The 25,560-nt window shown below is 35.9% G+C and overlaps 1 protein-coding gene across 2 annotated transcripts in view; it reads left to right on the top strand.

The window, feature by feature from the left end:
• The window catches only part of galnt14 (UDP-N-acetyl-alpha-D-galactosamine:polypeptide N-acetylgalactosaminyltransferase 14 (GalNAc-T14)), a 108,868-nt gene that overhangs the window by 25,310 nt on the left and 57,998 nt on the right, over positions 1-25,560 (top strand). For both annotated transcript variants that reach the window (XM_088626344.1, XM_088626343.1), the window contains exon 2: positions 3,172-3,341. In XM_088626344.1, coding sequence (XP_088482470.1) covers positions 3,172-3,341 — 170 coding nt within the window. The remainder of the gene's footprint in view (positions 1-3,171; positions 3,342-25,560) is intronic.

Raw genomic sequence — 25,560 nt, 5'->3', positions numbered from 1 at the left:
AAATATATCTCAAAGCATACCATATTATGATGATTTTGTGTGTTATTTTGTTATCCCCATTGTTTATTTTCTTCCAAGACGTCAGGGACACAGACTCTTTTCCATCTTCTTCTGCTACTAAAGAACTGAAAGAATCTCCTGAACTGGCTACTTTGCTGCAACAGAAAGCTTAACTTGTGAAACAGAGACCTTATTTCCCTTTCACATTGGAATTGGTCTTTGATACCCTTGATTAATGCTTCTATTTTGTTATGGAATACGTGCAGGAGAAGAGTCTAAATATTGAGAAACTGTATGTTTAATATAGGGTATGGTTGCTACAGTTTACTGTACTGAATATGAAGTGAAATGATACTTTCAGTCAAACAGTGTACTTTTTCATAAATATAAATTGTTCTCTACTACAACTGACCATATTTTACCTATGGAGCTATGTTGAGAGTCTACCGATGTACAGTACCTACAAGATAAGATGTCAATTTCTGTACATTTTTTTTTCCCAATTCTTTCTCTGTGATTCAAAAAGCAGAGATACTGTACAGTATGTGTTGTATTAGATCACCAGATCCAATGCAGATTTACACGAAATGACACACTTTCACATGCCTCCAGTTGGCATTTTATTATTGCACTATTATAAAATGAAATGTTTCAGATGCTGTTTCAAGCTAAGTTGGAAGAGAGTCTTCATATTTTACCACGGATGGATGTCTGCATTTTATAGGAGGTAGTTAAAGACATTATGAAACATAATATTTGCCTCACAGCTGCATTAATGCTGTCTTAGTAAATTTATTGAATTAGAAACCATGTTGCCTTTCCCATAACATGCTCAACAACTCACTTTCTACTGCTGCATTGCAAATGATCTTTATTAGAAAATAAATGTATTGCTTTGATATTGTATCAGGTATCTTATACTTAGATATAGACAGAATTATTACTTTAGTGGTAGTCATTCCAGACATTTTCTAGCTTAGAGACTCTGCAGCAATGATTTAAATGCATTTCCAGATCCCATATAAATAAACTTCATTCATCATATTTTGCATTTTAAATTAAACAGTTCATACATTTTACATTAGCAAGGGAAAGTGCATGACATTTCTCTGATCTCTATATTTATGTAGTCCTTTACCTGAAGAGATACTGTACAGGGAGGTTTACTAGGAGATCCTATTGTATGTCTCTGTCTGAGAATGTGATTCGGGATATACAGTAGCAAAGGGTAATTTTTCCATTATTGGAACTCCCTCCTGAAATTAACTTGACATTTAATCAGTTATGTCTTTTCTGCTTGAAATTATACATGCTGCCATTGGGATTTCCATTCTGACCTCTGTTATTTGCCGGTGTCTTTGTTGTTTATCATGCTGTCTAATAATTTTTACTGCAATTCTAAAGTATACAGGTAATAGAAATTTTCCCCTATTTTATATATAGACAATGTCTTTTAAACACTTTATTACTTGCTAACTGTTTCTGATGAATTTGCTGCTCTATCAGAGTATAAAAGTAATTTGTTTAATTTAGCATTACTTTATTTACATTTTGCAATTGAGAAGACTAGCTTATCTTCAATGTCCGGTTACTGTACAGTATGTCTGTTTGGACACGATTTAATAATATTTTTATATAGGTGGAGAGAGACCTGAACATATGAACACACTTCCCAAATTTCATAAAGCTCATGTACTGTATTCTTAATTAAAATGAATGTTTTCTTGGTTGATTGTTTTCAGCCCAACAATTCTTTTTTCTCTTCATGTAGAACAGGTGCTAAAATTACATAATTTGGTAGTTGTGCTTTCAACTTTTTTTCTGTTCTTGCAAAAATCTGGTAAGCTGACATATTGTAGGGAAATAATTAATTATACAAAGTAATTTCATGTTCAGTCTGTACTGCACCAGGATCAAATCATCAAAAGAATGTGTCACACAGCTGTTACAGGAAATCCCCTTGGAAGTACTTCCCTTGGAATAATAGGTATGCATTGTGTATCATGTACAATACATGGTTGTGTGTTCGGCATAGTATGGATGTGCAGGATGGTTATTTTCATTTTTGTTAGGGAGTAAAGATTGCCTCTTACCACTAGTTTGAGGTCAGGCTCACCTGTGGAGGATTATTTATGAAAGCAGTGTAATTTACCCTAATAACTAATCCTAATAATGTCTGTTTCAGAGTGTTAGTGAACTAATGAGGACATTGAATGTAATGTATTATTGTAAATGTCATTTGCCAAACCGCTTTAGACTGTACAATGAGCTGAAGGCAGAGTACACCCTGGATGGGGTGCCAGTCCATCGCAGGGCACTTGTAAATATTATTTTGTGTATTTTGGGGTTTTGTAAATTAGCTTTGTGTAAAAACATAATTGTCTTTTAATTACTTTGCTATGTATTTCTCCAACACTGAACTTGTCCTAGAAAATGAGTCATGTGTTCTTGCTCAATAATCACTAACCTATCTTTTTAATCTTTAATGATTTCTTATAAAAAGAGGGTCAAATGTATTTTTCTGGTCTAAATATTGCATTGGCTGGATTTACACTAGACAACATAATAAAGAAAACATACATTGAGGATTGTTTTAGTCACTGCAGTATGTTTGCACTTTTTAAATTATTGTAAGTTTTAAATTGAAAAATATAACTACACTTAGCATTTTGTATCATTGATTTCAAACATTTATTTAATGTAGGATTACAGTATATTTCACTATATGTCTAACACTTTGTTTTTAATGTTTTAATATTTTCCTATTTCCATATTGAAGCAAAGGAAATACAGTAATACAAGAAACAAAATATAATAAAAAAACAAAAACAAAACAAAACAAAAAGCATAAATAACAGAACATATTGTGTTCAGCATATCTCATATAGCAGATTCAAAACAACATGCCCCTTTCCAGTTATACGCGTTTGATCATTAAGGAGTTTTTGCCAAGAAAGGCTGCCATATTCTCAGAAATAATTACTTAATCATCTTCGCCACTGCACCAGCCAGCTTTTCCTAGGGGAGAACTTTAAAAACATCAGTATACGACTAATTGCTAGTTAATAAGGTAGATCTTTGTTCCAACTGAAACAAATACATTTTAAAAGCAAAGCTTCAAAATGTGGAAGTGGTTCTCCTAATAAAGTACTTGCCTGTATTGGGTTTCAGTTTTCAGAAGCAGACTGGGATGACCTCCTGGACCAGTTTGAAGAGAAACACTACCTTAGTGCCCGAAGATGGAAGCCCGGCCAAGATCCATACAAATTATATGCCTTTAACCAGCGTGAGTGTGAACGGATACCCAGCAACCGCGCTCTCCGAGATACACGCCACTACAGGTACAGAGACCTGGATACTCTGAGGCTGATCTTGCAAGCATTTGCTTACATCAGTTACCTCCACACAAAAAGAAATAATGCAAGAGATTTAAAATGATAGAACCGTATACAGAACTCTCATCTTACGAGCCTGCTTTCAGTATCTAATTTAGCTGCTAGATCTCTTGCATAAATGGGCAATATTATACAAGATCACTCATGCTGTCAAACTCTGCTCCTGAGAAAGATTGTGTGTGTCTTTTACATTTCTGCTTGGTTTAATTCAGGGAGGTGTACATTGGTTTTCAGCACATGAGAGAATTTATCTGTCAGAGGTACAGTATGCTGTATTCAGTCCTGCAAGCTGTATTGACAAATAATTGCAGCATTTAACAGAGTTTTCATCTGCCTTATTAGCTTTCGCTAATGATGCCCTCAAACTGTCCTAATTTTTGGATATAATTTTGAAATCATATTGGCACTCCACCACTGAAAACATACTGTACGTCCAAGAAAGACCCTGTTATGTACTTGAAATTACCAAAGACCTTCAAGGGATCCAAAATGTATTCTGTTCTGCTGTAAAAAAACATGGAAACCCTGAGAAAGATAAACCACTATAACTGTGAATACAAAATGTTCAAAGTGCTCCATTAGTCAGTTCTAATTACCAGCTGAATAATATACAGATCAATATTTCTTTTAGCTGTCTCTAGGTGTCTTATTTCTTAGATATACTTGGAGCCATTGACTCACCGTCCTCCATACAGACTTGAAAAGCAGTTTCAGCATACTACTCCAGTAGTTCATTTGTGCAACATCTGTGGTATCACTGTACAATTTTCTTGTGCTGAGTTAGTTCTGTACATTATAAGCAAAATATTTGCCATTTGCACACCTTGCACATAGTTCAGCAGTAACTACTTGATATTGAATTACCAAGCTGTCTGAATGTCAAGAGGAAGTACTTTTTGTTTTTGCAGCACAAGCATGTAATACATTTGTTTGCAGCTGAGTAGTAAATGTTCTGTAGCTTTCTCTCCCTAAAACTGTTTTTTTCAGGTTACAAGAAAGTAAGATATTGCTGCTCTAACGTCAGTGTAAAGGGGAGCAACTACACTTCCTGGCCTGAAGGGAATGACATTCCTAGACAGGATAAATAAACTGAGTATTTTTCAACCAAAACCCAGAAGATTACATTGGGATTGTGATTTGAATTAGGGATTCAAAATCCTGAAATGCATTGACCAAGTCAACATGGGGGACATTAAGGTCAGCAGGGACACAAGTGCAAATTAAGATTAGCACCAATTAAGTCAAAATACAGAAAACAAATAGTGGTGCTGAACTAACCAAAAACACACAGAGGATTGTGGGTGTCTGGAAACAACTTCCATGTAGTTGAAGCTCTGTGGAATCTTTTAAAAAGGTACAGGTAGAATTCTTAGAATAATAAACTACTAACAACATTGTGCCCATCTACTGTAGTGGTATCAATCCTTTAGTATCAGTATGCCACTCTTTTGCAATCTTTCCTATTTTATTACATTTTTTAAATTTCAAGCTTATATTTTTTTATTCCAATAATACTTTCTTTTCTGATATCTTGGCTTTACAAGGTTATGTCTGTAAAGACAATACATGCAAATATGCATGACTATGTTGTCTTTAAACTTTAGACTTGTCAGTATGATTTTAAATATTGAAATATTGAGAATCAAACTTGAAGGCTTGACCTTGTAAAACTAGGTAGATATATTCTTAGCTCATGGCTTCCTTTTAGCTCCAAGCGAGTGAAACCTCCCAGCTCAGCCTGCTTTCAGCATAAAGATATGGTCACCGAAGCACCATTCCAGCAGACTCTCCACCTGAAGACTCCTTGCAGGTGTAAAGCAAGAGAACACTCCCTTTTGTATAGATTTTATCAATGCCTACTGGTTCATGTCCAGGTTTTCAGAGAGGATGTTCTGAAGCCTTTGAATGAAAAGAGTAAGTGGATAATATTTGAATGATAAAAGAAAACTCAATTCAGTTACCCCCTTGCAATTGTCTGCATGCATAGGTTATCTAACACGGCCTTTGGATGGACGATGTTGTTCATCCATCCATTTTCTAACCACTTAATCCAGTCCAGGGCTGCGGGGGAGCCACAGTCTAAACCAGCCAGCGACAGGCGCGAGGCGTATTGGATGCTGCTGTATTTCTCCAAATGAGAACATTTCTAAACTATTCCTAGATAATGTTCGCAACACTCAAACATTTTTATTCTGTTGGGTTTCCCATATAAAGCTGATTGCAGCGCAAGGGAGAATAATGCAATATTTTTGTAAGTTGGGCCATTGCTGAAACTTTTATTCGCTGATAGTGTACTTCTATTTGGAAGTTAAAAAGAGAGAACACCACAACAGATACATGAAAAGAAATTAGGAGTTTGGCCATTTGGAAGTGTTAATTTTCTTTAAACAATGAAACCAGAGTACCTTCATCTTTCTTATGCCTTATCAGCAAGTCTTGAATTATCTCAGCATTGGTGCCAAGAACTCAAGCATGGTACTGTTTGTCTTGAAAGAATGCCTGCTTTGAATCTTTTAGTCAGTAATGTGTGCTGAGAACAAAAAACTACAGTATTCTGCAGGTATCAGCTTAAGACTCTGCAAACTTCATTTGTTCTCCTCAACAAGGAGGTGTTAGTAACACTGTCTCTGTATTAAAGTATTTCTTAAAGTATCTGTATTAAGATCAGTTTCTAGTGTGTTCTCCAAGCCATTCTAATAAAACAAATAGGTTAATAAAACAACGAGGTGAGGACCCATATCCCTCGTCACTGAAGTGCAGCTCCCATCTGGGAGATGAGGCAGCCATTGTGTACCTGCGGCCCCCTTACACAGCCGATCAGGGGAATTGAGAATTTACTTCAATATAAGTACAGACCTGTTTAGAGAGGTCAGATTATACAAACTCAAAGAAACATTTATTCTTACTATAGTGCCCAGGGAATCTCAATGACCAAGTAACCCAGATACCAGGTGCAATGTCTCATTCCAGAGATCCCACATCCTAGCACAGTGTGCTGCCATACGTCATGACTTGTTTGAAAATTCAGATCCAGAGGGAAGAATGCCAATCACTAATACAATTTAACACAGCAACCTGGTTTTCCTCTCCCATTGAGATGAGGATCTCCCATTCCATTAACAAGCAGGCACAGCCTTTCTGAGATGAAGCTACAGGTCGGTAATGCTGCTGTCTGCTCTATGTTATAAACAAGGTCCCATTGAGCTTTTCTAACTACAGGGGACAAAATGTGGTAATTCTGTATTTGACTCAACCATGTAGCAGTTTGAACAATAGTATAACTGTGATGAAACTACTGTACCTGAAAGTAAAGTCAGTGATGTTTACAGATGTCATAAAAAGGCCGTGCAATAAGGTGTCTGTTTACTAGAAGTATGCTTTACAGAAAAATATTTTCAAAATGAGAAAAGCACTAAAAAAAAGCAGTAAACTGCAGTCTTACAAAAAAGTTTTTTTTCTCCAAAATATTTACAATCCCTGGCTGTTACACTCACACAGAGACAGTAACATCACACAGAATAGACTAAACAACGACTAACCACAGATCAGGACAAGACTGTGGATCCACATACTGTAGAATAACACATTTACAATAATTTACACAAAAATACAAAACGAAAGTTTTGTTACAAGTTAAGGACAATAGAGTAATAGGTTTGTGGTAGGTTTTAAAAGAAGTCATATGACGAGGTAATGCACTGGCACTTTGTCACAGTAACACTGCTAAATCATACTTTAAAAGAGCCGCCTTTTACTGGCTGTAGTCAGGAAGATTAAGATAGGGGCTGTTTCTAATAACTGTCTCATCTTGTTTGATTTATAAACACTAAAAGGCTCTATTTGTCCCACCCCCTCTTTCGTGATCAAAAACCTGTAGTACAATTTATTTTTTATTTTTTACCAAACACACTAGAAGAGTGCAATGGCACCGTCACATCTGTAATTGTTCTCAATATAATTTACTGTTCAAGTGAAATACAGTACAGTATGTGGTTTCTAGCTTGTCACTTTCCTATTAAATACTCATTAAATACTGAAAGGTCATGAAAAAGTATGTTAATTTTTTGTTCGTTCCATAGTAAAATATGTCCTTAATGCTTTCATCTAGGGAAGCTTATTAGTGCCATCGATAAAAATATGTGTTTATGTTTAAACAAGATAATATTGCGATATTATCTCGTTTATCGATATTAATAGTTTAAACTCATCTATTATCTTGTGTTTAAACACAATGCTCATTGACCTATTGCTTTTAAAAGGAAAGTTATCTCATTTAAATGCAATATTATTTCATTCAAACACAATATTTTTTTCACTTTAGGTCTAATATTCTTTCATATTCATTTCCCTTTTTTGAAACTTTCATATTCATTTCCTAAAATGCACTGTGACAGTAATTAAAATTAAGCTAATCTCACATATAAAATTATGTCTTCACTTAATATCTGTCAATTTTATTTTAAAGGTAAACATAAAGAAGCCACCAAAAGAATAACCTAGCACTCCACTTATTATATAAAAGTTTACACAATTCAGTGGCAATTTTAAAATATTATGAGCCTCTTACTTCTCTTGATGTGAATTTGTTTTCCATACTGAAGTATCTTATCCATTTTGGCCTTTAAGGATCCAAATGAATCAGATACTTTGGCAAGCTGGTAACCTGTTCCTACCCCCCACCACCACACAAAGAACACTTCCTACACTATCTTTGGATCTGAAACTTCCTCTGTTTCATTTCCAGCTATGACCTGCCATCCTATTCTGAGTGAGTTTTACAGAAATGGGAGTCCTAATGTGTGTGGTGCTACATACAGTATGTGAGGACAGAATACATATTTCCATCTTATTAACATGCATTTGACTTTCACGATGGCTGAGCCTGCAAGATGCATCAGTTCAGAGCTCTTTATGACAGTGCTATCAGACAAGCTAACATAATGAAGTGGCTTTGGAAGGGTGAAGTCTGAATAGAGGTCCAGTGGCATGAATTAGGTTTAATTGGCCTGTCAAAAGGGAAAGAGGAATGAGGCTCTCAGGGCTTTCATTCTGTCACTTTTCTCAATTGCTTAATAAAATAATTCATGTAAATGCTGCTGGATAATAGGAGAGAGCGCAAATGAATGGAAAGGGGGTGGTTGGTTGTACAATAAAATAATACTGTGTTGTTATCCTTTGCTGACTGACAGGCACTAATAGGCAAATGGATTTTAATGCAATTTTATATTGTTAGAAAGTTATGTATCCAGAGATTTGTACAGTGATTAAAGTCACTAATTACAGTATATTGCATACTTTTCACAAAATAGGACTGCTTTCAGCCATTTTGTTTTTTAAAAACCAATGAATGCCTTTTTAAGACATTACTTTTATTACTTTTTATACTTTTACTTCTCCCCCCTCAGTTGTGCTGTCATGTAGATACGGCGACCCCACTGTACAGTATACTTTCACAGCAGATGAGCAAATGCTTATGAGCATTTAGTTTTTTGGAGTTTTTGTTTATTTTTTCTTACATTGGAGACAGAAATTTCAATCCAGTTTGTAAGCACCTTATTTTTAGCAACTCTGCTTTACTGCTTCCACCATGCATGGTGACCGGTGGGACTTTCCTCCAAACTATCTGAGCCATCTACCTTTCCCTCTCCCAGTTTTGCACCACTGGCAGAGAAATCTCAGTAGGGCTGATAACAAAGACCTTAAGGAAGTTAGCATATTTTTGCTTGTGAATCTGACACTCAGGTGGAGTTCCCCACAGCAATGCTCAGCCCTACACCCAACCATACTATTCAGCAACAAACCTTTGCCAGCTTCATCCTATCCAATCAGAATTTTTATAACATCAAACAATTTAAGTGACAGCACCTCGATTTCCTGTTATTTCTTCATTTCAGGGCCCTGCCCTGCATTATAAGCAGATGCTTGGGGTGATAAACTGTTTGGAGGCTTGACAACTGCATTTATACAATATTGGAAGCATTATATTTTTGCATACAATTGCCCCATTTTACTGTAGCACCTGGTGAAGACATATTTGTAGACATATTAGACATATCCTCACTTTGTAAATGATTAGTTGTGCTAATGTATTGTAGGATGCTTTCTAGTCTTGTGAGAATACTATATGTTCTCCATTCTGCCGCAGCCTCATATCCTCCTATGTGTCTGTAGTTCTGGGTTAATCATTAAAAAACGCAAAGATTTCTCTGTCAGAAAGCAATGAATCATGTGTAGAGCTCTTTCAATGCCCGATCTTTATCTACTTAAAGGAAGGCTGTGTCTTTAATGATACTGAGAAGAGGCTGAACAAAATATTTCAAACCATCAGTGCAGAATTCAGCTGCTCTGTAACACAAGAAATACAGTATATACTCATGTAATGCATTGACAGCAAGTGAAATATAGGGATTTTTTGTGGAGTTCAGCAAATTAAATAAACTAATGAAATAACTTTAGAATTCCAGTTCTTGTATGGAAAATAGACTGCTAGAAGAGAACTTGAGGATAAAAGATGTTTTTCTGTGTAGCAGAAGCATTGCTTTGTTAAACACAACACAAACATGTGGGGTTTATCAAATTACAGGCATATACTGTAGTCATACGGTATACCGAATATAGGCCTTCTTTTGCTGTTCAGGAGGTTCGTATTTCTTTCTTGTTATCCATCACTTTCCACCACAAAAACACAAAATTACTTTGAGAACATGATTTTCAGCTTTGAAATATGTAGCTTATTTGAGCCATTGCATTGTTGCTTCTTCCCCAAAATGCTCACTGTTATTGAATTGGTGAGACAGAACAATGACAGAACAACCTCTGTCTTTTTTATCGAGTCACTGGGTGAATTTATCTAGAAATTCAGCATCTCATAATTTTCTGGTCGTTTGGAAATGTTTTTTCAAGCTGCTTGAAAACTAAGGTGAAATTCATGTATTAGCACATCAGTTGTTCAGGGGAGGGTGTCAAAAGGCACTTATGATGTCATCTTAGGAGCAAAAACATGTCTACAGTCACAGCAAACATAGTAAATTGGCAGCAATTAAGAGTAAACAGTTAACTGCTGGACCACAAGATAAGGAAGGTTTTGAGAAGGAAGGACAATGAGCCTGACTGGCCTGATGAGGGAAACAGGGAATTAAATGATCAGTTAAACCTATACTAATTTGAGCCAGAAGAAGCCATTGTGCATTTCCCAGTCAGGTATACAGTATGCCCTCATTAGAACGCTGCAATACAGTGTGCCACATTCCTGACTTTGTAAATGATTGATTGTGCTAATGTGTTTTACCTTTTTTGCCATGTAATGTACAGTAGTTTGTTTTATGCTGTTAAGAGCTGCACAAGTACAAAATTCACTAACCTGAACATGTGCACATTGTAAATGCCTGCACACTGGTAAAACAGGCGCAGTGTGAGGTGACAGAAAAATCGAGCTGAAAGCATGTGGTTATATACTGATTTTTCCTGGTAAAATATAGTTTGCTTTAGTTGTTCATGACTATCAGTAGAATACTCACAAAAAAAGAGTTTCATGAAATGAATCTGAATTTTGTATGTTTTGGTTCAGGTATGTAACATATCTTCTCCACTTGTTCCATTAAATTCATAACAGATATACAGTATTCACGTGTACTGTACATACTGTACAGTATATACAGTAGATGTAATGTCTAACAGCTGATGGATTAGTGTATTTGTTTTCAGAGATTCATGCACATAATTTATATGTTGGCGCACTACAAAATATAAATACATATTCTTGTTTTTTTGCACAGTACTTGTAGTTCTGGGCTAGTTGTTCATATTTTGTTGGATTTTGAAATCCAATGTGAAATCCAATGTAACTCATGGAAACAGAACATGGTTTTGCTGTTGGGTGTTTAAAAACAATTAAACAAGGGAAAGCTCTCTGTATAATCCTACATATTCCAGTCTGGAGTATGCTTATACTGCTTTTATCAAAACAAAACCTCTCACCCTCAATAGGTGCTGGAGGAGTTCCTGCCATTATTTGACATACTGTACTGGCACAAAGGCATACTGGTACCCAAGGTTAACTGGCCTCTGCAAAAACTGACCCTGGTGTGAGTGTACCAGTGTATGTGTTGCTTGCTGTGATAGGCTCTGGCTTCACTGTGACCCTGAATTGGAAGAAATAGAAAATGGAAGGGTGTGATTTTTATTAATTGGTGATTAATGACTAACCTTGATACACTCGAGTGACTTTGACTGTTGGATCCTAAACTAAACCACCCCATTAGTGAGTGAGCTGCTTGAACACAAGTGAACAGGTGATGTATATTATTGAATGTCAAGGCTGATTGAAATCAAGAAAGAAATACACAACAGAACTGCTATGCTTCAATTAACAAGAGAACAACGTGGAGCTATCAGTTTGTTGAAGCTCCCACTTGCCATCTGGGATGTTCACAGTCAATGTTATGTAAACTGTCTTTACAGCCAAATATGGTTAATCAGTGATAGGCCACAATCTGGGAGTCCATGATACACAACATTTATCCAAGACTACACAGTACATCATCATCTAAGTGTGATGGTCTGGTCTGGGTAGGAATGCTTAGTCACTACAGAAATCCACTTTCAGCGATTGATATTTGTGTAATTGCTTTACTTAGGAAACAAAAATGTGACAGTTATGCTGCGGATGCTCCACAGCAGTCACGATCCCTATTGAGTATTTGTGGAATGTGTGGGATCTAGGGGCCTAGTGAACAGGCTTTTGGGTCAAAATCCCATTAGCAAGAATCTGCCTACTGTTACAAAGCATGCGTCACTGTATTTCAAGTGGTGCTTCCAATGCTACCAGCCAGTGACTTTTACAGTACACTGCTTTTTGGTCACAAAGTCCACCCCCTTTTCCTCCACTCCTATATTAAGTTAGTCTCCATGCTATTTGATCAAGGGTCTGTTAAGAAGTATGTGGAAACTGATTCTCCACAATAAACAATGTCTTTATGTATATACAGTAGGTGTCCATCCCCAGGACATTCTTCGTGCCCGTTGGCAAACAGTTATTTACTGTACTATGGGATCAGATTACGGAAGTGAAAGCTCCTACTCCTAGTCAGTTCCAAGATCTCACACAGAGGCAGCTGTTACAAGAGAGTCGTCAAACACTTGTGTTGAAGCAGAAGTGGATTTCAGCAGTTGTTACCGTGATTGAGCACTGCTTAGTAGGATCTGCTCTGTTCACCCCATTTAAGGAGGAGTCTAGAGTAACCTTAATTTTGTGATTTTTGTGTTTTTGTGATTTTTGTGAGCTCGCAGAAAAGACATCTCATTGCCAGCAGCTACTGCTGCACGTTGTATTGTTGTGCATTTGATAAACTTTGATTTGATTTGATTTAGAGGAGGAGCCCTAAACATTCTGTCTCATCACTCCATCTTTCTTCCACCTTCATGTCATTATTTGGTTAAAACCCTTGTGCTATTTTGATGCATGTCTTTATTTCTTTGAGATTAAACAGTTATAAATTCTCACTTACAGGAGTATCTTATTAGGTAATAAATAAGTATGTCCAAACTTCTGTGTCTCTTGTGTGCCAACTAAAATTGTTCTTCATCAGTATAGAATTTGCATCCTCTGATATACTGGTTCCCATTAAAATTTAGAACTTTAAATTCCTCCTGGGCACTGAATAGTCTTTTATCATAAGCAGTAATTACACGACTGCAGTCTAGTTCTGTAATAATAATAATAATAACAATAATAATAATAGTATTCCCTACACTAATACATATACAGCTTTTCTGGGCAATACACTCTCAAGATACGATCATTTAAAAGCCTACAGATGCAGCCATTCAAAATGTGCGATAAAACCCCGTACCGCGCAAAATTATCTGCAGATTAGTGCGGAATACCGCAGTATCTGATTGGCTGGCCAAAATGACTGAGAGGCGGCACTCGTGGTGCATTGGTCGGTAGTGAAACGATTGCTTCATTTTATGTCTTTACTGTGCATGTTTAAATCCGCTTAATATTGAATATTAATATGGAATTTTATGACTAAAGGGAAATGTTGGTAGCTGAGCATAAAAATAAGAGGAGCATAATGTCTCTGAACATCATAAATGATATTAATTTAGGAATATAAATATATTATCAAACTATATATGGCTGATAGTGGTAGTTTAAATAAAAAATATTATTCCAGGTTTTTATGTGTTCCTTTTGACTAGATTAAGTTTATATACTTTATACAAAGTTATAATGTTTTAACCTTTTCAATGAATACTTGTGCTCGTTATCGCAGTAAAAAAGCGTTCTTTTTAGAATTGATTAAAAAGGAATATAATATGAAATAGCATATCTAAATAAATTAATAACGATATTTAACAATTTATTTATTTTTATATAGCTCAAAGTATTACCGTAGTCCACTTTCTTTGTAAACATCTGCATGAATTTGACTCATTCACCCATGATTACATGAAAACATTTTACCTACCCTTTTCAGCTATTACGTAAGTTGTCAAGAGGTGTGTTGGTATAATGGCTTTGGCATATGACTCGCATGCTGGAGGTATATTTAAAAAAAACAACTAAAATAGTAAATATTATGGACACAATATTGAATTTTTTGGTATTTCTAAATATCACAACATGTTCAAAGTTAAGTGATTTATTAATAACAACTAATAATTTTTAACTGCTTGTATTTTAAAATTGTATTTTGTTCGGGGTGATTTGTCACTGTTTTCACAATTTATTAAACGTCTATGTTTGAGATGGGGTGTTCCAGACCTCTAATTTCTGAAACTCCCTCTGTATTTCCTGTTTTCAACACAGATAAGAATAAACTTCATATGCAAATCTTTTCACAGGCAGAAAGATGTTCTGTGCTCAATAGCTCTTTTACTACAGTATGCATTATGTTACATTTTTAAGCATCAGTCGAAGCATTCTGAAGACTGTCAAAATCGTAAAAAAATGTTACCAAATAGTATTGGTGAAACTTACCTGTTTCACCAACAATACAATACTATTGTTACTACAATAGTAGTATTTCTAGGAGAGGCAATTGTTAATTTTTATTATTTTCAAGCATAGCAACGTGATGGCAGGACTTCAAATTTGCTAGATAATTATTTTATAATGATTCATATAGCTAATTAAATTTCTGCAATTTGAATATACACCCCTTATCTGTCTGTTTTTATCCATTACCCAGTTCTAAATGCAAATACCATACATGTACTGTATTACTTTAAATGCCTGCTGCCTGCAATTTGAAAGTTAATGAAGATTTTATTAGTATTGTTCTGGAAATCTACATTCTTGATGCCATATGGAATGGTTTGTGTTACTGATATTGTTGTATGATATCTATTGCTGCTATTCCTTCTTCAAATGAGTAAAGTTAATTAAGCAAGACCTACAGTACCTTTTCCAAATCTATACTATCTCCTAGAATACTCTATAGAATATTCTGGAAATAGTTCACAGATGGACAAGTAGTTAAGTTCTAATTATCATTCTCATGGCCTTACATGTAATAGAAGAAAAACATATTGGTCTGTAATTACTTGGGTTCAGTTTTATTGCCTTTTTATGGATGGGTGTTACATTAGCAATTTTCCAGTAAATCCCTTGTCTTGAGGGATTGTTGGAAGAGTTTAGCAATGCCTATGAATAATATCTCTTGTTTCCTTAAGGGCAATTGCTAGAGTTTTATCAGGCTCTGGAGATTGGATTATTATAAGTGCTTCTGGTACCTATTACAGTAAATACTATCCACCCTTTTAAATAATATCAGTAATAATTCTTTTTCAATTGTTGTAATAAAAATAACCCTAATTGTAATTCAATATTGTAATAAAGAACTGTTTTGTATGTGTCACTTCACCAGTCTAACCCCATAGCTCTGTATTCACTGGTGATGTTTTAAATATGATAAGGCACCTGCATACTCCAAAGAAAAAGGCAGCCACTGATTATTACTTTTCCATCTGTCAGGAAATTTAAATTGACTGTCTCTTTACGATTTCCGAAAGGGACACTATGAAAGAATCTAAGCCCTGAAGAATAAAATGAATGTGTTATATACTGCAACTTAGACCTTAGATCTGTGCTAAGTACATCTATTCAAAGGAAGTGAAATGTGGCTGGAGTCACATCACAACAAGAAGCTGAAATTCCTAATGCTACATTTTTTCAAGGTGTTTAAATGTAGAAATCTGTTCAAGTGTTAGCAGCGGCTCTTGTCCCTGGTTTTAAAAACACTTCAGTCTGTTAAAAACACCTCAGAAAGTTTATATCAATTTCTAATGCTGCCTGACATTAAGGTTTATGTTGGCCTGTCTAGGCAAAGAAACTTTAATATGATCTTAGCAAAGTGAGGTGTGCCGTTAGTACCTCCTTGTCTTTACAGTATGTGTTACGTGTATGTGACCTGCTGTTGCTTATGTGATGTTTTCCCCATCTTCATCCAAATACGTTGTAGGTTGATATGTGCTAGTACCATGGAAAAAAGCCAGAAACACTAGAAATGCCATGTGAGTGTCATTTTACTCTTACAAGAAATATTAGAGAGAAATGATTTGTGGTTTCATGGTGCGCTATGAAACGTGCAGGGTCTCCCTTCACTTCCCTTCACTTGTGTTATTTGACAATAAAAACAGACAGCTGTTGTTTAACATGTTCAGGTCGGTCGCTGCGTCAGCATGCGTAGGCTGCAAAAGAACAAATAATAGGTTTATTCCATGCTAAAAAGAGATGAAAGAAAACACAACATTTCGGCTGTAGAGCCTTCTTCGGGTGTGGAAGAAGGCTCCACAGACCAAACATTGTGTTTTGTTTCTTCTCTTTTCTGCGTGGAATAAACTTGTTCCTGTTGTTTAACATGCTTATTTTTTCAAAACCATTTTGTATCAGACTGCAGAATTTTTTTTAAAATACAGAGCATATTAAAATGTTCTTCAGAAACTAAACTGTAGTTGCATTGTATTCACCAGGTTGGGAATTCTGTAGGCTGAGCTAGTGTTTATAAGTTCTAGTCCAGCAGGCCTATCAGCTAGTTTTTAAATTAATCAACAGATACAATAATTGTTCATTTTTTCAGCTTAAGTGCTTTATGATTTATTGCAAAACCTCCAATATCTTGGCACCTAGATTAAGTGTAAAAATTATTCATTTCCAGTGCACATTTTTTTTTTCAAATATCTCTGGAGTATGTGGAATAAAAATATGAACCTGAGCTGTTGGTGGTTCCCCTGGAATGGAGGGTCGAGCTGTAGAAGTTTAGACATGCAAACATAAACACAGACCACATGGACAAAAAACACCACAAAAACTGAGAATTGGATTCCATTTTTGCTTTCTTCTTTGAATATATACATACTGTAGATGGGTTGTGTTTTGTGTTTTGAAAATATTACGCTGCCAGTACTATAGTCCCTCACTCTATGAGTGACTACAAGTTTTCGTTTTTTTGCAAGATGTAGTTATTCCTGCTTGTTTTTTCATTTAACTCGCAGATTTTAATTGTAACAAGCTGGGCTCTCGTAAAGCTTTGGATGGGAATTTTATTGTTTACTTTTATATCACATTAACTTTTTAAAATTAAGGCTTGTGTGTGTTAAGTGCATATACTGTAGTTTCTGATAGTGTCTAATGTTTATGCATTTGCTACTGACTCTAATGATATAAGTACTGAACTGTACCATAAATGAGCAGGAGTGTTATTGTTTTCCTACCTATCATTTATGTATCAGTTTATGATTTAAGTTTAAGTATGTTGCTTGAGTAATTAACCAGGTTGTTATTGTTTCCATACTTTGTTACCATTCTGTGCTTTATCAAGTCTGGGTGTTTGAGGGAACATTTTTGAGTTCAGTCACACATTATAACATGGGAAGTATGGGAATTTAATGTCCATTCTACGGATTTTCACCTTACAAGCAGTTTTTGATAAACAATTTAAGCTCATTTAAAGTACATCTACTGTCATGTTAGACCTTGTGTCAAATCAGCTGCAGATGAAGAATGTACAGCAGTGGGAGAGCCTCTACCCATCACAAGTTTTTAAATTTAAGGAGGTGAACATCTGTATTTTGTGTTACATGGAAAATGCATATAATGTTTTTAATTTCCAAAGACAACTCGTCTTCCTTCTGCTGCATTTGCTATACCCTTGCAGTGTCAGAACTTCATGGTGAAAATAAAAATGATTGTTATTTGAAGTGTCCCAAAGTAATTGAGCTTTTACCATGTTGTATCACTTTTGTTCCTGTTGTGTAACAATAAAATCTGATTGTGTATGGAGATCAGGATTCTTGCAAATAGGAAATGCAAATAGGCTTTTACATATTAAGCCTGATACTATGAATTATCTTTGTATTCAAAAATAAAATATTTACAGTACCAGCAGAAAGATGTTGTTTTTCTGATGCTGGATAGCCCCTGACATTCCACTGTCTTGCAAAACCTGTGTGTTTTGCTGCCCTACTATATTTGGTTTAGTGAGTTTAATGTGTTATCATCCCACTCTTCCTTTTGTTTTCGGTGTTTATCAGCAGTTTTGGGTTGACCACGTGTGCAGTGTGCCATCCTGTAGATGTGAACCATAGAATTGCCCTGTTCCCAGCAGCATGGGACCCCATGTATGAAATTATTATTCTGGTCAGTCAGAGGAACAGATGACAGTCAACTTGGCATTTTATCGCTCACAAAATCAAATATTCATACAGGAGGAAGCCCCATGGCTTCTCTCAGATATTAAACTCAATTAAAGATACTGAGAGCTACCTCCAGATGGATAACTGGAAAATTCTTACTACAGTACATGGAGAATTACTGGCTTTACAAGAGCTTTGCAGTCATTGAACACTTCATTCCCAGTCAACTAACAAAGGTTTTGTCCCCAGTGTTATTAAGATGCAAATGACTCACACCTGTACTTTCAAGTTATCATATTTGAGTACAAAGCTTGCAAGGATGTATTATGATTTATTAATTGGATAATGGGTTTACATTTAATATCAGTTCCAGCAATAATATCTGTATGTGCAGCAAACATTTACAGTACACTTCAAAAATTGAACTTAAGAGAATGTGGATGAAGTGAGAATTTCCTTTTCCCAGCTAAGAAAGATTATTTTACTTGGGATTTGTCAAAAATGTTGAAAATAACATAAATAGAGAGAATGATATGATATATGTTTCAGAACATAAAATGTTACATTATACTGTATATTTCAGGGTCACAGTTTTAAAACAACTGTGTGTTTGTTGCAGAACTCTGCCCATGTGTTGAGCAGTTTAAACAGATTACACTGCTGAACTGATAATTCACTTTAAAAGCAGTATATATTCATCATACTATAAAGAATGTGTGTAATCATAATGTGACGGCATGGAGCACAATTCTGCATTATGGAAAAATGAGGTCTCTACAGGATATTGTGAAGTTGACTGAAAACAGAAAAAATCTCAAGATTGTTTTTGCATTACTTTTCATGTTTGAAAACAAAAATTGGTCAAATGTAGTAAGTTTTTTGTTTGATAGTATTGTTAGAAATTCTGAATCATGCTATATTGACACCTATTAATAACTTTGCAAGAAAAACATACCTGGGATTTCCTGTGCTGTTGTCTTGTATTAAAAGTAGCATTACAACTACAAATGCAAATAAGAAGTAAATACAAAAGGAAATACAAGAAATTTTCAGTTTGTTTTATTGTCTCTAATTTCTAATGTTAAACAATCTTTGCAGGTTTCCACAGACTAAACAGTTCTAACCCCAAATAAGACAAAATCTAGAAATAAAACACAACTTCAAGCCATGGAGTTAATGAAGTTCATAGCATGATTTAAACACATATTTAACACCAGATATGTGTCTATGACATTTTCTCATTTGGCCTTTTAAGACAAAATCACAGTTCCAAGGCATTAACTGTAATACAGGGGTTGAATTGGCCTTAAAAAGCCTTTCTAGCTTCAGCTGTTTAGTTAGGATTATAGCTGGCATGCCATGGGTGAAGTCTGCTCTCAGATTCCAAAGTGCATTGTTACTTATTAATAAGGGAAGGGAAAGTAGGCAGAGTTAAGTAATTTGACTACAGTATGTTTTGAAGCAGAAACTTGTTTTCCTCCCTCAAAAACTAGATTTAATCACTTTTAAAGTCTTGTCTCACTTTGTCCTAACAACTTTTATCTTTTTAAGTGTCCTTCTGGGATAAGCAGATGATTTGAACAAGATTTCAAAATAATTCTGAAAATTACAGGAATTACCACATCAGTATGCCGCCCTCAATAAACTGGCCACACTACAGAAAGTTCCATGATTGTTTTGTTCCGAAATTGGTAAAGAAACATTTAATGGAACTTTTTACTGGCCATCAAATTATGAAGTATTCTGGATTCTACTGTAGTTTCTTAAAAAAGTAACTTTAAGATTAATAATATAGATGCACTGAGTCTGAAGAGAATAAATGCAACTGATCTGGGACGCAGATGCTTGGTACTCAGCCCTCTTGAGATGCAGTGAAACCCAATGTTCATCATTGTAGAAACATTATGAATGTGAATGTTTTAGGTTACGAAATGCAGCATTAAATCACATTGCAAAATCAGACACTCTCTTACAAACATCTGTTGCAGCATTTTCTTACCACATTTGTGTCAAAGTTATTTACAGCTTAGCAGAAGAGAAATAAGAGAAGCTCAGAATCAGTTAAAAATGAAATGAGCACAATCTTCCTAAAGCTATTAAACTATAAGCTCGGACACTTGTGAGTTATGTGAGACGGTTTAATTAAAGCTGTCTTTTTAAAATGAAAAATGTCTGCCACTTTTCATCTGTCATTATGTGGCTTACTCCACAGCTGAGCTTTGTAGGACTCGTGAAAGCAGGTATACTAGCTTTTTATATCATGCTGTACCACAAAACTCAAACTATTAATTTAGAAATGGACATTCATATCTGTATGACCTGCACACATTGAACTGTCAGCTGAATCTAAATCCTAAACAGGAAGGAAGTTGTGCTGCCCCTTGTGGCCTTATATTGTCTTAATTTATTTTCTGTTCCATTAGTCTTTGTCTTCTTTTGGTTGTGTTATAATCAGGGATGCCAGCAGGGTTGGACCTGGTCAGTACCTGGATAGGAGACCTCCTGGGAAACTATGGTTGCTGCTAGAAGTGGTGTTAGTGGGACCAGCAGGGGGCGTCCACCCTGTGGTCTGTGTGGGACCCTAATGCCCTGGTATAGTGGCGGAGACACTATACTGTAGTGGGCGCCATCTTTCGGATGAGACGTTCAACTGAGGTCCCGACTCTCAATGGTCATTAAAGATCCCCGGGCATTTCTGGATAAGAGTAGGGAGTTATCCCGGTGTCCAGGCCAAATGTCCCCCCTCAGCCTTTACCGTGGCCTCCAATAGTCCCCATTTATGATTGGCTTGCCCTGAGGTGGACTGGCGCCCCGTCCAGGATGTACCCTGCTTAGCGCTCGTTCCTTGCCAGGTAATCTCCGGCTTCTCGCAACACCGAATGGTAAACCTGTTTGGCAAATAACATGACATAATCAGGGATAAAACCAAACAAAGTAAGAAAAATTGAAGAACATTGTTTATAGTTGATTCATTGCTTAAATACCAGAGCCACAGAACACTTTCCAAGTGATAACATGGTAACTGAATGTGATAATTGATTAAATGAGTTGGAAGATATCCAGTATACCATACAATTCCAAAAAAATATTGCACTTATTTATACAGTGATACCTCTATGCAATAACAATATAGGAAATACAACCAAAAGCTATTACACATTTTAAATGTAGTTAATGTGAATGTGTCCTGATACGTATGAAAAGTGAAAGGTACTTGGTTCAGCATGAATCGTGCTTTTGTTCTAAATGATTCAATGCACAGGGGGTAGGAGACCATACCTTATTGGGTAAGCCTTCAAGTCTGAGTTTGAGTATCTGTTGAGGACACTGCTGTTTTAACCCATGAGGAAAGGTACCCCAGTTGCTCCAGTCCACCCAGCTGTATACTGTAAGTGGAGACCAGTATTACTGGAGATATTCCCTGCAAAGTAAGAGCATCCCATCTGTGGGAAGGAGTTACTGGCATAGCTATATAGGAGTAGCATGTAAAATAAAAATGACTGCACACTTATATACCGTACACACAATGTCTTGCATGGGACAACAGATAAGACAACAAAGATTTCAACTTTTAAGATAAATGGAAAAGAAAGATAGAAATCTGCACAGTCATCTGCAAAGGAGATTTTATTATGATCCATTTATGTTTTTACTTATGACCTCTATACTTTACGATATCCAAAATGGACTGCATGGACGTGATTCATTTCTTAGTTCAAAAATCAATATCTTGTGCTGTGCGTGAGCAATCAGTAAATCTCCTTAAAGACGGAAATCCATTGTATCCAATTGTAACGTCATTTTTACTCTATTGACCATTCAGTACAATAAAAAGAAAATTGATATCATTTTGTCTGCTGTTGATATAAATTATAGGACATGACATTTTCCAATAAGACATTAAAAGCAGGCAATTTGAAAGCCTTTCACCATAAAGTAGCTCTACAAGCACATCTAAATCCAGACCTGATGCAGGTTTTTGATATTTTATGGTCTAGCACACAGCCATTCAAACACACAAAAGGAAACCATTTCGCTCCATAACCCCTAGGACAGCTGGAGGCAGGAGGAGGTTTTGAATATTAGATAAATAGAATGAAAATAACATGCTAATCACACATTTGCCAAGATGAATACTGATGTCTAATTTTGGTGCAAGACAAATTAGTTTCATTATTATTAGTAGTCACACGTCAAAGAAAGCAACAAACATCGGGTAGTGTATCTTATAATGAATAAAAACGGAATAATTAACAATTTGTCTTCTGGAATATGACTAATCAGAGTAAATTCCTTGTTGTGCGCTACAGGTACACATCTGTATTTGTCTTGACAGATGTTTAATAATTTACAACTTAATTTTTTCAGATTTGAGGGAACGCATCATAATCTCTGACACAGGGATTAGGGTGCTTTTTCACCTTAAACCAATGGAAAAAGAAATACAGGGCAGTAGATTCTTTTAAATATTTTGTATTTGCTGATATGGTTGTTGTTGCTGCTAAATTGAGAAGACTTTATGGGGTTTTTGTTTGCTGTCCACCCACACCATTATGTTTAGCTGTTTCTTTGTTACAAGAGTAGTTTACAACAGAGCTCTTATTTTAAAATATTTTTATCTGTGATTTTACAGATAATTGGAAACCTGACCAAAACTGACCTGACCGAAATTGAATTATACTGCACTTTGGTCCTTGTCAGTAAATTCTACCTGTAATACATTTTCATCACCCTGAGTACCAGCAGCAGTGTGCAGAAGTGGGAATTAAAGTGAATCAGGGGCTCCCTTAAGGTATGGATGTGCTTTGAAGTATTGCTAAAACTAATAAAAACAGAGAATGTTAAGGAAAATAAACTTAAATATAGCCTGTTTAATGTGAAATAGGAGGAAGTGAATTTTTGCAATAACCAGATGATATACTACAGCAAACTTATACAAAGACAAAAGGCTCAGTCAGGAGAACACATTTATTGATCTTGAGCTCATTTATTGATTATGAATTTATTGGGCATTAGGTTACATTGCATGACTGGCCTCTAGGATCCATCCTTTGAGGAGTCCCTCCCATTAATTCCCAATCCTGTCACAAAGCGTTTTTCAGGACCCTATTCAGACAGCAGAATTCGGAGGGGAGTGAGACAAACACTGGGAATAAAGACTGGAATCAAGGCTGAAAGAACAGGGGGGAGTGTCCAAGGTGCACCGGTGCTTGGGGGGGGGCGGGATCCAGGCAAACAAGTCCAAAGGGTGTCCATGAGAATATCCTGAGAATGCAAATGTCCAGAGCCAGGTGATCCATACTGACAGACAAGACAAGAGTTAAAAGCCGGAGCGGGATCCGGCGTAGGGTAGGGGGAATAAAAGGGGAAACAGGGCCGGGCGCTCCCAGCCCCGGACCCAGATGGTCAGGACGCCGTTGCGAAGCCGATGCCGTCGAGCCCCTCCTGGACTCACTGGTAAGTGGGCTTCTGGCCGTCCATCTTCCAAAGCTGAGCCCAGATTAGTAGGAGCGTCTGGCTTTTTTAAGCGTCCTTAAGAGGATGGGTTTACGATTGTGACAAATCCTGGTCCTTTGGGACCACACATCTGCTGATTTTCGTTCCATGTTGACACGTTGCTAAATTGCAAGTCATTTTACTACTCAAAAGTGCAAAATATTATTTTATTTATGAAATGCAATAGCTAAAAGACAACCTCCATTATTTTTAAGAGGTTCGACTTGTGTCCTCTTGTTCATGTTTCACTGAGTCGGCTGTCTATGTCTTTGAGGATTTGGAGTATTTGGCTCCGGACCCCTCACAGTCTTCTCTGTTGAGTTTGATGGGAATCTGAAAATGCACAGTTGATTGCCATAGGAGTTTTACAAATAGAGGTAGCTTTAAATGTCCTTCCTTGCTATTCATTGGGTGTTTTAGGTTATTAATTAAAAAATGAGAGAAGAAAGAGAAATGAAGGGTTTAATTTAGTGTTATGTATTGTAACTCAGGAAAAAAATGAGTTATCTTCCCAAACCATCACTGTGCTATATTAAAGGTAAACTCAGGTTATCGGGACACAGAAAAATCTACAACACATCTTGTTTTGACAGGGTTGTTAGGAGAAGAAAGAAAAGTCTGGAAATAATAAAACCTGAAAGTACTGGAGCGAGCTAATAGGGAAGAAAAGGAGAAATAGAGAAGAGGTCACAGATAAGAGGATTAGGTTCAGCAGAAGGAAGAGTGAAGTGTCAAAGAAAGTGAAGCTGAAAATGGCAGCAGAATGAAAAAGAGCATCACCTCCATATTGTCATTCTTTTTAGATTGTTTTTGCAATAGAAAATTGATGTGCATTTGCCAATACATATGAAGTGGTCTGATGTCAATCACTAAAAGCTTTTACATGTACCAACACAACATCAGGAATGGATTTTTGGCACAGAGAGTAATGGAATAAAATGCATTAAAAGATGTAAAAGATGCCCACCAGTTTAAAGTCATTGAAAGTCAATAGGACTTTGGAAATCTTACAGTTTTAGCTGGTAATAATTGTTTTGAAAAAAAACAAACAAGATAAAATATTCCTGATGCCTCCATATATCATCTCTTAGCTTACATTGAATATATACAGTATTTAGTTTATTTTACAGTGCATACCTACAGTACTGTATGCTGTGCCCCATTAGATTTGTGCCTCTGTGACTGGAACAAAAGAAATTGAGTATCAGTTAGACATTGCTTCTTGAAGAGGTTGTGGTGTTTTGCTGGAATTTCCTCTAGATTTATCCTGGTTATAACCTTTAAGCTATAATTTCAGAAAGCTTTTGGGCTGGAATAATTACTTAACATGCTAAATTACAATCTTAAATGGAAGAAATAACACAGAATTAAATCAAGCACTTTTCATAAGATAGGCATTGCAAAATAAATAACACAATACCGTGATTCTGCCTGATCTTTAAAAAGGATTTTAATAGTTTTCTCCAAAATATTTTTGAATTGAATTTCAATTCAATTTTGACATTTGTGACAATAACTTTGTAATTAACAGGATAACAGGATAATAAAAGTGCTGAAGGATTTGAATGTACAATATGTACTTTAAAATGAGTACTTCAAAGTAAAATGCGGGGAATACAGAATATTTATTAAAAATATGAAAGGAGTGCATCTTAAAAACTTTGTAAATACTGTAAAGTATGTCATTTATCAGCAATAACCCCATCCAATTTTTATATGCTTATATAAACAAGTTATTTTTCAACTCGGAAGCCTTTTTTTAAACTTTTGGTATAAAATGTATGGTGAACACAGAAATTACCTACTGTAGAACTCAACCTGAAACTTTCTGATGATAACCATTCATTCCTGTTGTCTGGCAGGTTGGTGATTTCAGTTGGCTTAGTCTCATTGATGTAGTGCTCTTCTTTTGCCAGTCCCAGATAATTAGGTTCAATACCTGTATTCCAAACCTGAGAACTCCAGGCTTTTGGACCCTTTCTATATTTTTCACATCAACATCCTAGGTGAGCCACATGGAAGCCCAAGC

The sequence above is a fragment of the Lepisosteus platostomus genome, chromosome 3 (genome assembly GCF_059453375.1).
Source record: "Lepisosteus platostomus isolate fLepPlt1 chromosome 3, fLepPlt1.hap1, whole genome shotgun sequence".
NCBI classification, from domain to species: Eukaryota; Metazoa; Chordata; class Actinopteri; order Semionotiformes; family Lepisosteidae; genus Lepisosteus; species Lepisosteus platostomus.
Note: the sequence above shows the minus strand (reverse complement) of the source record. Positions and strands in the feature narration are given on the sequence as shown.